The sequence below is a fragment of the Ambystoma mexicanum genome, chromosome 7p (assembly GCF_040938575.1).
Source record: "Ambystoma mexicanum isolate Mex_15411 chromosome 7p, UKY_AmexF1_1, whole genome shotgun sequence".
Lineage (NCBI taxonomy): Eukaryota > Metazoa > Chordata > Amphibia > Caudata > Ambystomatidae > Ambystoma > Ambystoma mexicanum.
In genome coordinates this window covers 880,107,384-880,123,424 of record NC_090939.1, presented here as the reverse complement: position 1 = coordinate 880,123,424, position 16,041 = coordinate 880,107,384, and the positions used below count along the sequence as shown (strand labels likewise).

General features: G+C 47.2%; 1 protein-coding gene across 4 annotated transcripts in view; it reads left to right on the top strand.

Annotated features, from left to right (window-relative positions):
* Positions 1-16,041, top strand: part of CDC16 (cell division cycle 16) — a 755,778-nt gene that overhangs the window by 418,249 nt on the left and 321,488 nt on the right. For all 4 annotated transcript variants that reach the window (XM_069637116.1, XM_069637117.1, XM_069637118.1 and 1 more), the window contains one exon: positions 9,313-9,362. In XM_069637116.1, the coding sequence (XP_069493217.1) occupies positions 9,313-9,362 (50 nt within the window). The remainder of the gene's footprint in view (positions 1-9,312; positions 9,363-16,041) is intronic.

Here is a 16,041-nt window from a genome sequence, read left to right as displayed (position 1 = left end):
CTCGACAAGTCCCTGGGGCAGTGTTTTCCTCCCCAGGTGAGGGCTCTTCAAATTCAGCAGATGGTGAACAAGTTTCAATTTGCCCAGGATCTCCCAGTGTCCGAGTTCTTGAGACTGCTCGGCCTCATGGCATCCTGCATTCTTCTGGTGCCAGAGGCTCGTCTGCGGATGAGATCTTTGCAGTGGGCACTCAAGCTCCAGTGGTCTCAATCCTCCGGCAGGCTGTCTGACCCTGTTCAGGTGCCGCCCTCGGTAGCCCAGGACCTTCTGTGGTGGGCCGTCGAAGGCAATCTGATGAAGGGGGCCCCATTTTGGCTGCCCTGGCCGGAGGTGACGATCGTGACGGACGCATCCCTCACGGGATGGGGAGCTCATGCCAACGAGTTGACAGTCAGCGGTCGTTGGTCTCCGTCGGAGTCCAGACTCCATATCAATCTGTTGGAGCTGAGGGCCGTCAGGCTAGCCCTGTATGCTTTTCTGCCGACTGTGCGTGGAAAGTGTCCTGATTCTAACGGACAACACGGTGGCCATGCACTACCTCAACAAAAAGGGGGGGGGCAGGGTCACTTCCGCTGTGCAGGGAGGCGATGCAGCTCGAGTTCTGGGCCATCCAGCAGGAAGTTTCGATCTCGGCTGTTCATCTGGCCGGAGACGACAACGAGACGGCGGACGCTCTGAGCAGGCAGAGCACGATCTCTCACGAGAGGGAGCTGGCTCAAGAGATTCTCCTGGAGATCTTCGCCCTTTGGGAGACCCCTCAAGTGGATCTCTTCGCCTCCAGTGTCAACCGGAAGTGCGAAAGGTTTTGCTCGCGGGAATTTCCTCCAAAAGGAGCCTTAGGAGACGCGTTCGTGGTGGAGTGGTCATTCCCACTGCTGTACACGTTTCCTCCAGTCCCCGTCATCCCGCAAGTACTGCGGAGGTTACGGAGGTTCGGTTCCAGGATGATCCTCATTGCTCCGGTGTGGCCCGGAGGACGTGGTACCCGGACCTTCTCGACTTGTCCATCTGCCCTCCACGTCGTCTTCTCTACCGAGACGATCTGCTCTCACGGGAGGGGTGTCCGGTTCTCCATCCAGAGGTCAGATCCCTCAACCTTCACGCTTGGCTTCTGAAAGGTTGAGGTATAAGGATTGAGACCTCCCTGAAGACGTGATGGAGGTGTTGCTCTCGGCCAGGCGGCCGGCAACAAAGTCTCTGTACCGTTGCCGTTGGAGAAAGTTCTGCGACTGGTGCAGAGTTAAGAATGTGGATCCTTTTGAATGTGACATTCCCATGGTTCTGTCTTGTATGCTTTCTTTGGCCCACAGGGGCTTGCAAGTGGGGACCATTAAAGGTTACCTGGCGGCGCTGTCCATATTTAAGCGCTAGTCTGAAGAGTGTTCCTATTTTAAGATTCCTTTAATTTCGCAGTTTTTGAAAGGGCTCACTAATGTGTTCCCTCTGTCACCTTTTCTGGTGCCCGGTTGGGATTTGAACCTTGTTCTTAAGTTTCTTATGGGTGCTCCGTTTGAGACTTTACATTCTTGCCCTTTGAGGCTGTTAACTCTGAAAACTGTGTTTTTGGTTGCGGTTACTTCTGCTCGCAGAGTGATTGAGTTACAGGCACTTTCAGTTAAGCCACCCTTCACTGTGTTTCATAAGGACAGGGTTGTCCTTAGAGTTCGTCCTTCTTTTCTTCCGAAGGTGGTTTCGGAATTTAATTTGAGCCAGAAGTTTGTTCGTCCGGCGTTCTATCCTCCTCCACATCCTGGTAAGGAAGAGGAGAGGCTCCATAGGCTTGATCCTAGGAGAGCGTTGAGCTTTTATATTTCGCGCATGTCCCGGGTCAGAGTGGACGAGCAACTTTTCATTGGTTACGCTGGAAAGCGTTTGGGACAAGCTGTAACGAAACAGACTTTGTCTCGTTGGATTATTTTAGCTATCTCCGAGTGTTACCGCTTGGCGGGTAAGGATCCTCCGGCTGGCTTGCGGGCCCATTCTACCAGGGGAGTGGCTGCGCCTACTGCCCTGCAGAGGGGAGTTCCTATTTGTCACATCTGTGATGCAGCCACCTGGGCTTCAGTACATACTTTTGTACGTCACTACTCCCTCGATTCCGTCAGAGGGCAGGATCTGGCCTTTGGCAAGGCAGTCCCCCATTCCGCAATTTGATTGGGCATGCTAAATTTGTGTTCTAAATTCTTTCCCACCTCCTTGCTTGGTACTGCTTTGGGAGTCTGTCATAGATATAGAATACGTCGGAGGACCCAATCCCCTCGAAGAACAAGTTACTTTCTTACCTGGTAACGTTCTTTCGATGGGATGGTCCGATGACGTATTCCATATCGCTCCCTCCCTGCCTTCCCCGCTGCAGAATTTCTTTTGCGATTGCAGCTTGCGTTCCGCAAGGCCTTGTGTGTCTGACTGGCAGAAAACTGGTGGCACACGTTCTGGGAAAAAACTGAGGCTATGGGCGTCGTGCGTCCTACTTATCACATCGGGTGACGTCGGCCATCGGAGGAGGATCTCGGGGACGGCGACGCAGGGCGCAGACGCCAAAGATTTTCCAAAGCAGCACAGCTGTGGACATTACCTGTCATAGATATGGAATACGTCGTCGGACCATCCCATCGAAAGAACGTTACCAGATAAGAAAGTAACTTGTTCTTCTTTATTGTGTACCAAATAGACAATCGCTTATAAAGAAATGTCAAGTAGTTACATTTTCTTTATGCAGTTGGAGAGAGAACAACCATTACCCAAGCCAAGAGTATTCCCCTATTAAGATTGAAAGCAGCCTTTCTAAAAGCCAACAAACAATCCAACCAAGCCTGTAAGCCCAATAGAAGTTTACCCTTACCTAAGGTATAAATGTACAAACATTACCTGGAGCCAAGAGAGTGGCACCAAGGTTTTTGGGTAATTATTTTGGCGAACAGTTGGCAAAGTTGGGGAAGGGAAACCTGCTGCTTGTGACCATTATTTGAAGTTGATACAAAGTACTGAAGCTGCGGTGGTATTACAAAGTACTGAGGCTGTGATTGTATATCTGGTTGTCAGTGGATGCAACATTTCAGTAGCCCAAGCGAAGTGGAGCACTATGAGACAAAGGAGAATGTTCTCATGGTAAACCTTAGTAGAAGTGAAGTTGTTGAAGTAGAAGCAGCAGCACTGTGAAGTCATCCTGACAAAGATGCCAATTGTGAATTCTAATCTTGTAACTAATGACAGAGGGTCATTCCGACCCTGGTGGTAGGGGGTTAACGGCACCAGTAAGGATGCCGGTGGCGTTAACCCCCTACCGCCACATTCTGAGGTCCCTTAGCGGGTCACATCAGGAACGGCTGGTCTGACCACCCGTCCTTAGCGGGACCCGTTAAGGGACCATGGAGCTAATAACGGGCCTGCAAGCTCCTTTCCCATTGAGCCTTATGGGGGCTCAAATCAGAATGGGGAATGGTTGTCTGAATGGGGACTTTTCGGAATGGGGACTTACCTCCAAGGTTGGAATGACCCGGTAAGTCCCCATTCAGAGACACCGGACCCGGGTTTGGAGGCAGCCATGGTGCTAATAGCACCATGGCTGCCTCCAAACTTGGAATGACCCCCATACTGTTAACCAAGAACTATGTTTCACTGACAGTTGTAGAAGTTGCATTTCTTGTGAACTACTTGCATTACTGCAAGTGGTCGCAAAGCATTGTGACTGGGAATACCATTAGTGCGGTTCTGAGGAAGTGGAAAGTCCATATTTGACCAAGAAGGCATGATTTGCTATTGTTGCAACTTTGGTTAACAACACTTCACCTTGGCATTGAAACATGAAGAACTGATCTAAAACTATCTTACCTACAGTGATTTCCTTCTTTCTTTCTTTTGTTGAGCATAGCAGTACAATTCACTTTGAATCCCGGGGAAGGGAACTCTCCCAGGTTATTGAGAGGTTATCAATAAACTGTGAATGTAGTTGATGTTATTTGAATTGCCATATATTTTTCTTTGTATTTGATGTTCATTGTGAGGGCCAGATACCCTGTGTTCGTGTTTCACTTTTAGTTTTGGTTAGGCAGGGAAATCCTCACCAGAGTAGGGATAGTGAGGCCTTTCATATATTTATACTTAATAAAATGGGATGTTTTGAAAAATCATCAAACAGTTGTCTGCCCCGCATTGCTCACCCCTCACACGCCATAGCCAGAAGTGAAGGGGATTGGACATTTAAGACTAACATTAAACTCTGCAGAAAGAGAAATGTGACAAGGGGATCTGTGTATCTTTTGTTGGAAATCCGGACACTATTTTAGGAACTGCCCCAGCTTGGCGGGAAACGTCAAGGAGGACAGGCATAGGTTAAAGCTAGAAACGCGTCGCCCGTTTCAAAACTATCAACATTTTTTCCTACAGATTTTCCGCTTACTCATGGAAGGGCTTGTTGGGTTAGTTGTCTCATTAGATTCAGGAGCCTTGGGGAATTTATGGACCAGAATTTTGTAAACACATGGGATTACAATGGTACAAAAGGCCAAGGCAGAACCTGTATGGGTGATAGATGGGAGACCTTTAACATCAGGGGATGTATGCAGAGAAACAATCATTAGTTATGGTAGCTCAAGTGGAGCATCTAGAGGAAATGTTATACATTCCGCAGATATTCTGGGCACATCCTGGCTCAGGAAGCACACTCTGTGCAATGATTGTAGGAAAACAACTATAACTTTTACCTCAAAGTGATGTATTGAACACCATATAGTCTCTAACCAGGGAGAACAGGATTTATAGACACACACTCAATATCAAGAGTACACAGATTTATTTTCTGAAAAGGATGTAGACAAATTACCCCAACATTGAGAAAATGATTACCTTATTGATGTATATCCATATTTCAAAATCCTGCAAGGCAAGATTTATTAACTGTGAAAGAAGGCTCAGAATCAAGAAAATACTTATTATCGGGCACTAAATGTCGCAAAAAGCGACTTCTATTTTTTTGTTCAAAAAGCAGGTTTCCTTGAGTCCATGTCTGGACTATTGCAAATTAAATAGGATTATGATATGAAAGCGTTATCCACTTTCACTTATATCTGCTTTACCATACCCAGGTTCAAACTACAAAATGCAGGTGGTAGAAGCTTCCTGGTTCTAGCAGCCAAAACCTGGAATGCCTCACCCTCTAGCATCAGACTGGAACCTTCCTACCATAAATTCCGAAATGCCGCCAAAGCCTGGCTCATCATGAACGAAAACTAACTTCCTCACTGTCTCAGCTTCCCCTTGTATATACGCTTTTTATTTTACTATGCAAATTACATATCTGTGCTAATGTAACTCTACCATGCAAATGCCAAAATATGTATACTTTTTCTTTATGTAACTGTGTAAATATGTAACCGCAAGGAATGTGCCCAGATGCCCGAGGGCTCGGTTCGCTATATAAATAAATACAATACAATCTGTACTTATGTCGGAGTTACCAACGGAAACCATTTTTTCAAAACTAGATTTTAGTAGGGCATAAATCCTGGTTCAATTAAGTGAAAGAGATGAATGGAAGACCACTTTTAATACCGGCTATCAGTACTTTGAGTACCTATTTATGCCATTTGACCTATGTTATGCCCGGCTACTTTTCAACAATTTATCATAGATGTTTTCCCGTACTTATTTGGCATCTTTATTCTTGTTTACTTGATCTTCTCAGAGTCCTTGAAAGCCGACAAGTTACATGTTGGACAGGTCTTAAAAAGATAATGCAAGTAATTGTTTGCTAAATTAGAAAAATGTGAATTTGAATTGGACTCTGGCATTTCTAGGTTTCAGGATCTTGACAAAAGGGAACAGAAGGCATTCACCCAAATTGGATGCAGTCCTCCGTGGGCAAGACCCCACTTCCATGTAAGAAGACCAGCGATTTTGGGGTTTTGCAATTTTTTTTCGAAAATATATACTAACTTTTCAGCTGTGAAGAAACCCATTACCCAACTCATGAAGGCCACAAAGTTTGTGTAGGGACCTGTTCAAGAACATGGCCCTCATTATGAGTTTCCCAGTATCCTACCGGTAATCCCGGTGGGATACTGGGAAACTGCCCTTACTGTCTCCGCCGCCTGATATCCCAGTATTACCAGGATAATACGGGCAGCCAGTGCCGGTAAATTCACATTCCCATGAAGTCCTAGAGGACTCCATGGAATGGAATTGCTGCAATTACTGGCACTGGTATTACGGGTGCGGGTAATTGCGGCATTTATTTGGCAGTAGGGGCCTGATCTGCTGGCAGCTCAGGCCTGCCGTGAGATCTGCGGACCCCACCGGCACACTTGAAGTGTGCCGGTCCAGAAAGAATGCTGTAGCCGGAATTACCAGCATTTTTGACTGCATTTATTCTGGACTGGCACACTTATGAGACCCCATGTGTTCACATTGTTAAAAATGACATTCACGGTGGCATCCGATTTACGTTTGCCATTTATAGTGGAAACTGATGACTCCGCTGAAGCCATTGTCTCCATACTCTCCTTTAGTGTCTGACGGAATGCGTCCAATTGCATTTTGTCCAGAACTCTCTTGTCCTGAACAGCATTTAGAGTTTTATGCCATCAAAGGAGCATTTGTGCAATGCAAACACTATCTGAAAGAATTCATAGTCCCAGTACAGGTGTGGGAGAGCTTAAAGTTCCTTAGGATGAAAAGCTGTAATCACATGTATGGTTGTGGATGCTGTTATTTTTTAGAATTCAGTGTATGATGTCTTACCAACCCGGCAATAGGCAATGGAAGGCTAATGCTTTATCCAAACTGAAGATGAAGAGAACACAGCCACACATTCAGAACTTTAGATTTTTTCAAAGTCCTATTTTGCAGCAGGTATCAACAGGCACACCGGCATTTTGAGGAAAGTGTAAGAGAGGAGTTAAAGTTAGTGGACATGAAACATTGGATGGGGAAAGAACTGAAGAAGTGAAGGTTGTTTATGAAGCAAGCCTTATTTTTACACAAAGTCTCCTCCAGAAGTATTGCTTTGAAATTGTTATGATGCACCATTAACAGGCCACCCTGGAAAAGCACATACCACAGATCTATAGGTGTAATCTTTTTGGTGGTCCTTTATGATGAATCCAACCGCTAACTGCACCAGACCCAAGATTACTAGAGCACGTCCGGTGGTATTGTTGTCTGTTACATAAAGCTTATCGACTGTGGCAACAGATCTCCTTAAACTTCATGGTATAACTACCTAACTAAAAAGGATACATTGTAGTTTTGGTGGTGGTAGAGAATGGTCGAAACTCACACCTTCATTATATTCCACTAAAGAGGACATTCCCTGTCAGTGACGGTTGAAAATACCACAGAATAGTAAGTTCAAAATGTACAATGAACGTATGTGTAGTCAAGTTACAGTATTTGGTAGACCATAAATGATTTGGGCTGGAGGAATGGGCTTGGGACCTGGAAGAATTTGTGCAAACCTCTACATTTCACCAGGAATTCTGAGAGAAACACAAACATTGGGAGTTTGATTTTAGAGGGGTTGAGGGGGGGGTGTACTGTCAGGATTCAGCGAACTAGCTGTCAGCCGTGAGGAACAAGATGAGAAAAGGATTATTAAGACAGTGGAACATCTGGACCAGGTAGAAATTGGGCAGTAAAGCAGTTAGTCATCCAAGAAAGAAGAGATCCTGTTAGTGCCTGGAATGATATATTGTAAGTCAATCAGCCTTCTAAAATGCCCTTCGCGCCCCCACCCCATCCACCCCGTGTTAGAACTTGGGTGTAAACATAAAGAAAGAACTAGCCTATTAATGGATTGGATCGCACTATACAAACGCGGGGCTCGCATGTAGAAATTTCATCGCAATGTTATTTGTTGGTTCTGCTCCAGCCTCCCTTTGGATTATTTTGGATTTTTTGCTTTATTGGAGTTTTGTCAGTTTCCTCCACACCTCCTCGCCATTTAAGCCTGGACCCTTGACTCGCTTTCTCTTCTGCTCCTCTTACCGTCCCCATTCCTTCCTGGTGTCATCTGTGTGTCTTCCTTCTTGCGTACTGCTTCCCTGGTTATTCTCTCTCCCCCTCCATGGCTTTCGTGCTCTCAGCCTTTCACTCGCGCGGAGTTTCCACCCTTGCGGTCCCTGTTGTGATCGCCAGTCAGAAGCGCTCCTGCACTTTACCCACTGTTTCTGGTCCCCTATCCTTATTCTCTGTTGGGCCCAGTCCTCTGATTAGAGTATGTCTCTGTGTGGAAGGTGCTCCTCTGTGGCTTCTGCTTTTTCCCCTGCCTTATTCTTCTGTTCTACATTGGACAAGAAGGGGCAAGTACGTGTCAGCGAGGCATCACATCCAGATGTTCTCTAATGGCTAAATCCTCCACATCTCTCCCTCGTACCAGAGTCATTGCTCATTTATGCTGACAAGTAAAGTATGCTCTTTTGCATTTGTGATTGCCCCATCTTCTTTTATACAAGAGATGCAAAGCCCATTACCCTTACCTCGCAGTGCAGTTCGGAAATACAGCAATATTTTCATGTTAAAAACAACAAAGTCTACTTTTTCCAACAAACTATGCTGTGGAAAATGGCGTCGGGAGGATCTGCGTTTCTACCACTAATCTTAACTGCCTGTTTCTCTGCATCAAAGTTCAACATCAAAATATGTTCTCTTGTTAATGTAACTGAAGCGCAAAGGTGAAAAGGGGGTGTTTGGTGAGGGTGGGCACCTGGTAAACCGGTGTAATGGGATTCACACGTTTTAGTAATTACTCTACGCGATTCCTTGAATTTTTGGTGCTTATTGATGTATTGCTATGGTATTTTTGCACAATTTCTTTTTTTTACACAATATTAAAATACATTGCATATAAATCATTGTGCTGGGAAAGAGTATAAACAAAATTCTATATTTTCTTTCAAAAGTAATTCTTTCTGAACCCCTTCGTAGATTATATTGACCTTCATGTTTTGGCTGTTTTAGGGTTGTATGAAGGTCTCTTCAGGGCTACAGGTTTGCACTCTTGGGATGAGCCATACACACGTACTCTATGAACGTTAAAAAAATACACGAGTTTCATGATAAAGCGGTTCTCTTAAATGCCGGGGTAGTGTGGGGCATAGCAGCGCTGTTGGCAATGCCACACGCTGACCGTTCACATGGTGTTAAACTCGTAGTTATTGGCATTTCGATTGATGGTTAGTCAGAGTTGAAAGCTGATAGCCTTGTTAATACAAAGGTAATACATTTCTGACTGCACGTCTGTATCGGATTCAATAGATGCCTTACAAAACATGCTGCACTCTTTATTTTTTTTTTAAACATATTTTTCCCTTGCAGAGCTTTTTTATCTGTCTCATAAACTGGTGGATTTGTACCCAAATAACCCCGTAAGTTGAAACTACTTTTTTTTGTCTATCATTGTTAACTATTTATTCTAGCTAATGTGATGAATGTGTTTGTCAAAAATAGGTGGTAACAGTAAATAAATACATACATATGAATTATTAAGGGATGAGCTCATGAACCCCTGTTATAACTCTGATAATAATAAAAATGTATTAAAATTAAAAAAAATAGGTGGTAATCTCAAAAGGGGAAAGATGTTGCAATTTTGTGTGCAAATTGATAAACACCTCTTCTGTTGGATACTGAGCCCGCTAGTATGGAATGGAATTATTTTGATCGTTTTCTGGGCACATTACATTTTTAAAATACGTCTTTTACCACTCATTGTCCCATTGTTAAACGTTCCTTTATGTACAGGTGATGTCTTCTTTTGCATTGTTCTTTTGACTTTAATAACGGCCTTGGAGTGTGTCATTTCACTCTGTACCACAATGTTGCAAATCCTATTGTCTCTGCCATCTACGCTTGTTTTCTTCTGAATCACTAACTGAAATGTTCGTTATCTCTCGTCAATTTCCTATTTCTTCAGTGAGAAACTCATTTTCTTTTGTTGCTATTCTGCCTCCTACTTAAATCAGGACACCACTTGCACCATTAATGAACGTGATGCTCCTGTGATGGCTTTTTACACCCCTCCCCTGTCTCCATTCTGTCTGTACATATTTGGAATGTTGACTCCCCATTTGTGACAATTTGTTATTTTGTGTTCTGTGTAGTTAGTAATATAAGGTGGCCGTGTGTTTCCTTTTGGGCAGGAGAGAGCCTCACCTTGTGGGGTGGTCTGGGGTTACCGGAGCACACTACAGGTTCCCTGGATCACCTGGGTCGGCTGCAGAGACGCGGCAAATGACATGAGAGGGGACACCCACTGGCAGCCGGGGCACCCAACACCCAGGCACTGTGGTCACACAGGCCCAGGCAGACTACAGGGCCGTGGTCATACGCACACACAAAAGACACAGAAGCCAGGAGTTGCCATTAACTGGGTCTCCACTGCAGTGCCCCAAGGGCCTGCAGTGGACCCTTAAATTAACACTGGTGACAAAGTGATGACCTGTGTCTTTCCAGTAGCCACCACGCCCACTCTTAAAGGGACACTCATCCGTCCTTCGCCCCCTTCTGGGGTACACCGCACCAACCGCGAGGCTGGCGGCAGGATTCTCTGTTACTGCGGCCATGCCCCCTCAGCTCAACGGCGGATGCTGCTTGCACTGCACACGGGCCCCTCTATCTCGCTGCAGACGCCGCTGCCATGCTCCTCTTGTGGCGGACGCCGCACACTCCGCCCACAGGACTTCACCATACGGCCAACACCCCCCTGCAGCCTGTGCCCGACTGGTACGGGGACTTAGCCGTTCTCACCGCCACTGTGGCCACGCGCCTCTCGCCGGCGCACCTCCTCCACGCTGGGTAATACAGCCCCTCGGCAGCTCGCGCCGAAAATAGCACAGGGGCCCAAGGCTGTGCACCAACCTCGTCACCAATGTTGTGGGGTGGTCGGGGTTACTGGAGCAAACTACAGGTTCCGGGGATCACCTGGGTCGGCTGCAGAGACGCAGCAAATGACATGAGGAGACACCCTCTGGCACCCGCTGCAATGATACACTGGGGGCACCCAGCACACAAAACCCAGGCACTGTGGTCACACAGGCCCAGGCAGACTACAGGGCCATGGTCAAACGCACACACAAAAGACACAGGAGCCAGGAGTTGCCACTAACTGGCTCTCCACTGCAGTGACCCACGTGCCTGTGTTTTGTGGCATAGATGCACAGGGCAGGTCAATGAAAGCGATGGCTTGGTACATAAATGACAAAGTAAAGGAAAAAATTTGGAGAAAGGAGTTGATCGATATATTTACATTATTAGATTGTCAAAAAAGGGGGATGAATGTGGCAGTCGAAGACATGAAAGAGGATGAAAAGAGTTTACTCAAAAAGGGGCCAGTAGTTAGGAACTTTGATAATTGGATGTCGGCCTTTACCATAATGTCGACAATCATATTACAGAAATGCCCGGAGGATGGGGTAGCGTTAGTTGCTTATCAACAGAGGGTGCTGAAGGTCCACGCAGCGTTTGGGGGGGACGCATGGCTAGAGTACGACCATGAGTTCCGAAAGGAGATGGACTGTTTCCCGGACATGGGCTGGGACGAAGAAAATTTCGACCTTTACATCTTTAATGTGCTGAAAGAAAAATGGGATTCCAAGGAGCGGAATACAGGTGGTCAGCGGAGAAGGCAGTACTGGCAGAGCGATTACAAGACAGATTACAGATCCAGTAACCGAAGATACGACTCCAGTTACGACAGATACAGGGAACAGAGTTTTCGGAGCGGAAATTTCGGGCCACAGAGAGGATGGCAGAGCAGCCTGCCCCCAACAGCACAAGGTGGGGGCAGTGGGAGCCCGGGTACGGCTCGGACAGAACCAGGGCAATGCAGGAGTTTTGAAAAAGGGGTACCATGCAGCTGGGGTTGGAAGTGCAAATTCAGCCACAAATGCAAGAAATGCAAAGGAGACCACAGCAGTTCCAAGTGCACAAGGGCTGCAGCTCCGAGCGGCAGAAGAGCCGAGGCACGGAAATAAGAACTGGAGCAGGAAAGGGGCCACGCCGGTAAAGATCGAGAGAATGGAAAAGTGGCTCCGAGATTACCCCGGCCAAGAAGCGGCAGAGCAGATTAGGCGAGGCTTTAGTGAGGGGTTCAACATCCCGTTCACCGGCCAAGGAGCGCGAGACATTCCCAGGAATCTGAAATCAGCAAGGGAAAACAGAGAGATAGTGACCAAGAAGATCATGAAGGAAGTGGAACTAGGGAGGGTGGAGGGCCCATTCTTGGCCCTACCCTTTGGAGAATTCTTGTGCTCTCCGCTAGGGCTGGTACCAAAGAAAGAGGAAGGGGAGTTCAGGTTGATACACCACCTATCCTACCCCCCGGGGGCCTCGGTGAACGACTGCATCGCACAGAGCGAAGCAACAGTAACATATTCAGATTTCGAAGACGCAGTGGAATTGGTCAGAAAAGCAGGGGAAGGGGCATGGATGGCGAAAGCAGACATTAAATCGGCATTTCGCCTGTTGCCAGTCAACAGCGGATCACAAAAATGGCTATGTATGCACTGGGGGGGGGAATACTTCATCGACAAGTGCCTCCCAATGGGTTGTGCCATCTCGTGCGCATATTTCGAGAGGGTGAGTTCATTCTTACAATGGGCAGTGGCACAAGAGATGAGGGAGTCCATGATGGTGCATTACCTAGATGATTTTTTATTTGTCGGCCCCAAAGGGGCAGACATGTGCAAGGCAACACTGGACAAATTCGTAGAAATAACGAGTGAGTGGGGCATTCCTCTGGCAGATGAGAAAACGACGGGGCCAACACAGGTGATCCAGTTTCTAGGTATAGAGATTGACTCGAACAAGGGGAGGTGTCGGATCCCAGAGGACAAAGTGACGGAGCTAATCAAAACAATACAGGAGCTACGAGGAAGAAACAAGGCAACCGTGAAGGAATTACAAGCACTGGCAGGGAAACTGAACTTCGCAGGAAGAGTCATACCGCAGGGAAAAGTGTTCCAAAGAAGGATCAAGCTGAAGACAAGAGGTGCTACCAAAGGGCACCACAGGGTCAGGCTAGGAGGAGGAATCAAGAGAGACTTGGAAGTCTGGGCTGAATTTTTGGTGAACTTCAGGGGTACAGTGATATGGCGCTCGCCAGTGAATGAGGAAGGTAGAAGAGTGTTATTCACTGACGCAGCCGGTGGTTTTGGTTTTGGAGCAATACTGGGGAGAAAATGGTGTGCAGATGAGTGGCCGGAATCATGGCAGGTGGCGGAATGGACAAAGAACATAACGCTACTAGAGCTCTTCCCGATATGGGTCGCGTTATGCGCATGGGGGAAAGAGCTAGGCAATAAGGAGTTGGCGGTATGGTCGGACAACATGGCGGTAGTGCATGTATTAAACAAGGGAAGTGCATCATGCAGTGTAGTGTTGGAATTGATGAGGGCAATCACATTGGAAAGCCTGATGTTAAATACATGCATAAGGGCGAGGCATATCGCAGGAGAGGAAAATGTGGTGGCTGATGCAATCTCTTGTTTTTAGTGGGAGAGATTCAGAGAGCAGAGACCGGACGCCGACAAGGAAAAGACGCCCACGCCACGAAAGGCATGGGTCCCGTTGAAGGCACTAGAAAGGAAAGCACGGTTGGCCTCAAGGTCGACTCAAAAGTGGTGGAAAAAGAGTGGAAAAAAGAAAGGGTCATCGACAAGCTGACCAGGAATGCCCTGACATACAAGACGGGTAAGCGGTACGCAAAGATGGTAAAAGATGTGTTGTTGGAAACAGGCGTAAAAGTGGTGGATGAAATATCAACGGAAAGAATCTGTGAATTCCTAGAAGGGGCATTTGCCAATGGTAAAAAGAAAAGCTGGGCAGCAGCGCATCTGGTGGCGGTGGCATATATACGCAAAAGTGGCGGGCATACCGGACCCGACTGACAGCGATAAGATAAAATATGCGATGAGGGGATGGGCGAAGCTAGAGGGGAAGAAGCCAGATAGCAGAAGGCCGGTCAATTTTGGGAAGTTGATAATTTTACTGAAAGTGCTACCTAATATATGCAGCAGCACATACGAAACTGCGCTGTTCAGGGCAGCATTCACGCTAGCGTACTACGGGGCTTTCAGAATAGGGGAACTGGTGGCCAGGAATACGATGGCAGGAGACGGGCTGGCAAGGAGAGATATCAGTATGGGCGACAAAGGTATGTCAATAATGCTAAGGAAATCTAAGACAGACCAAACAGGGAGGGGGAGAGCGATAGACCTCAATTGCATCAGAGAGAAGGACCACTGTCCCAGATGCATCACCAGGGAATTTTTAGATCTGCGACCAGAAACTGATGGGCAGCTATTGATACATAGGGACGGCCGCGCGCTCAGCAGGTATCAGTTTCAAGCGGTATTGAAGCACGCAGTGGCAAAGGCGGGATGGGATCCAGCCGAGTTTGGGACACACTCCTTCCGGATAGGGGCAGCAACCTCTGCGTGGGCGGGGGGCCTGGGGACGAAGGGGGTGAAACGAATTGGGGGATGGAAATCGCAATGTTTTAAGAGATACATAAGGGAGGAACTGATATGATATTTATCTCCCCCGTTTCCATAGAGGTCGGACCCTACAAATCGGCCTGGATAGTGGGGCACTCTTTTGTGACCCGGGCAGGCAGGTGACTGGAAGAGGTGAAACAAGGATTACATTTCAGGAACACAATCACGTCATGGTGGGGCCTCCCGGGGATGCACTGGGCGGACATCCACGACAGGCTATCGGACTTAATAGGTTACAGGGAACCCCCCGAGTACCTGGTTATACATTTAGGGGGGAACGATCTGGTGAGCACGAACAGGGGCAAATTGCAAAGAGAGATCTGCGAGTCACTGCATAGCTTGGCTCGCAGCTGGTGGAAGACAGATTTTTATGTAAGAGATAATACCTAGAAGGATCTGGCATAGGGCACAAAAGAGACATGCGATCGAGACAGCGAGGAAAAAGTTAAATCAGTAGAGAAGTACTGCAAGAGTACAGGTCTACATTTCATAACACATGGTTTACACCGGAGCAACCCGGACATGTTCCACCAAGATGGGGTGCACCTATCAAAGGTTGGGATGGGGGTTTTTTCCGACAACATTTTTAGGGCACTCCAGACAAGAGGCTGTAGGTAGGGGGCTTTTGGGGGGGGACCTGAGTGGGTGTAAAGGACTCCCACTCAGGTGTGGCGGCATGTGCCCAGGAACGAAGGCTCAGGGATAACAAAGACTCAGAAGGAGCCTTGAGCGGCTTCGGAACTGGACACAATGTGCCCAAAAGCATATGTAATGTTTTGTTTTAATGTATTTTCTGTAAGAAAATAAAATGCCTACGGCCTACAAATTTTCCATACACACAAAGTTGTCTGTAACTTATTATTAGGTAGGGATCTGGTAAGAGCAGCAAGGTGAACCCACACTACTCATCCTATGGGGGCTAATTTTCATTTTTTACGTATCTGCTACTGCAGTTATTCTTAATGTCACTGATGATTACTTCAGTGCTTTACAAATAAAATGATGCTCAATACTGTGACTATTTTCATCAGTGTGCAGTGAATTTGGCGTCGGCCACGTAGGACTGAGCAAAATGATGATCACAACCCAGAGGCTGATAGATGAAATGATCTTCATGGGATTGAACAGGGAATGACGCTATGGGAGAAAGGTTATGCCACGGGTTGGTCTATATGGGCCACTGGGTACTTCCGCGGAGGGATCGAATGGGCAGGACTTTGGCAATACCAGGGAAGAGCATGCATGGGAGGTCCAAATGGCCCGACACACTGTGTGCGCTCGGCCCCGGACTGTTTATAATTGGGTGCAGGCTGCACTTCACCCGCTGAGGAAGGAGAGGGGCTGGCCACTTGGGTTGCTGTGGGGCAAGCCAGCACAGTCACTTCCACCTTGCGTAAAAGAAACTGGGCTGTGCACACTCAAATTGTTTATCAAAACTGACTATGGCTTGGCTAGCTGTCAATGCTGCAGAACCCGAGACATATGTTGACCAGAAGAGTTCAGCGCAGCAGCAGCGCCGGCCCTGTGAGCTAGGAAATGTAGGTACGAT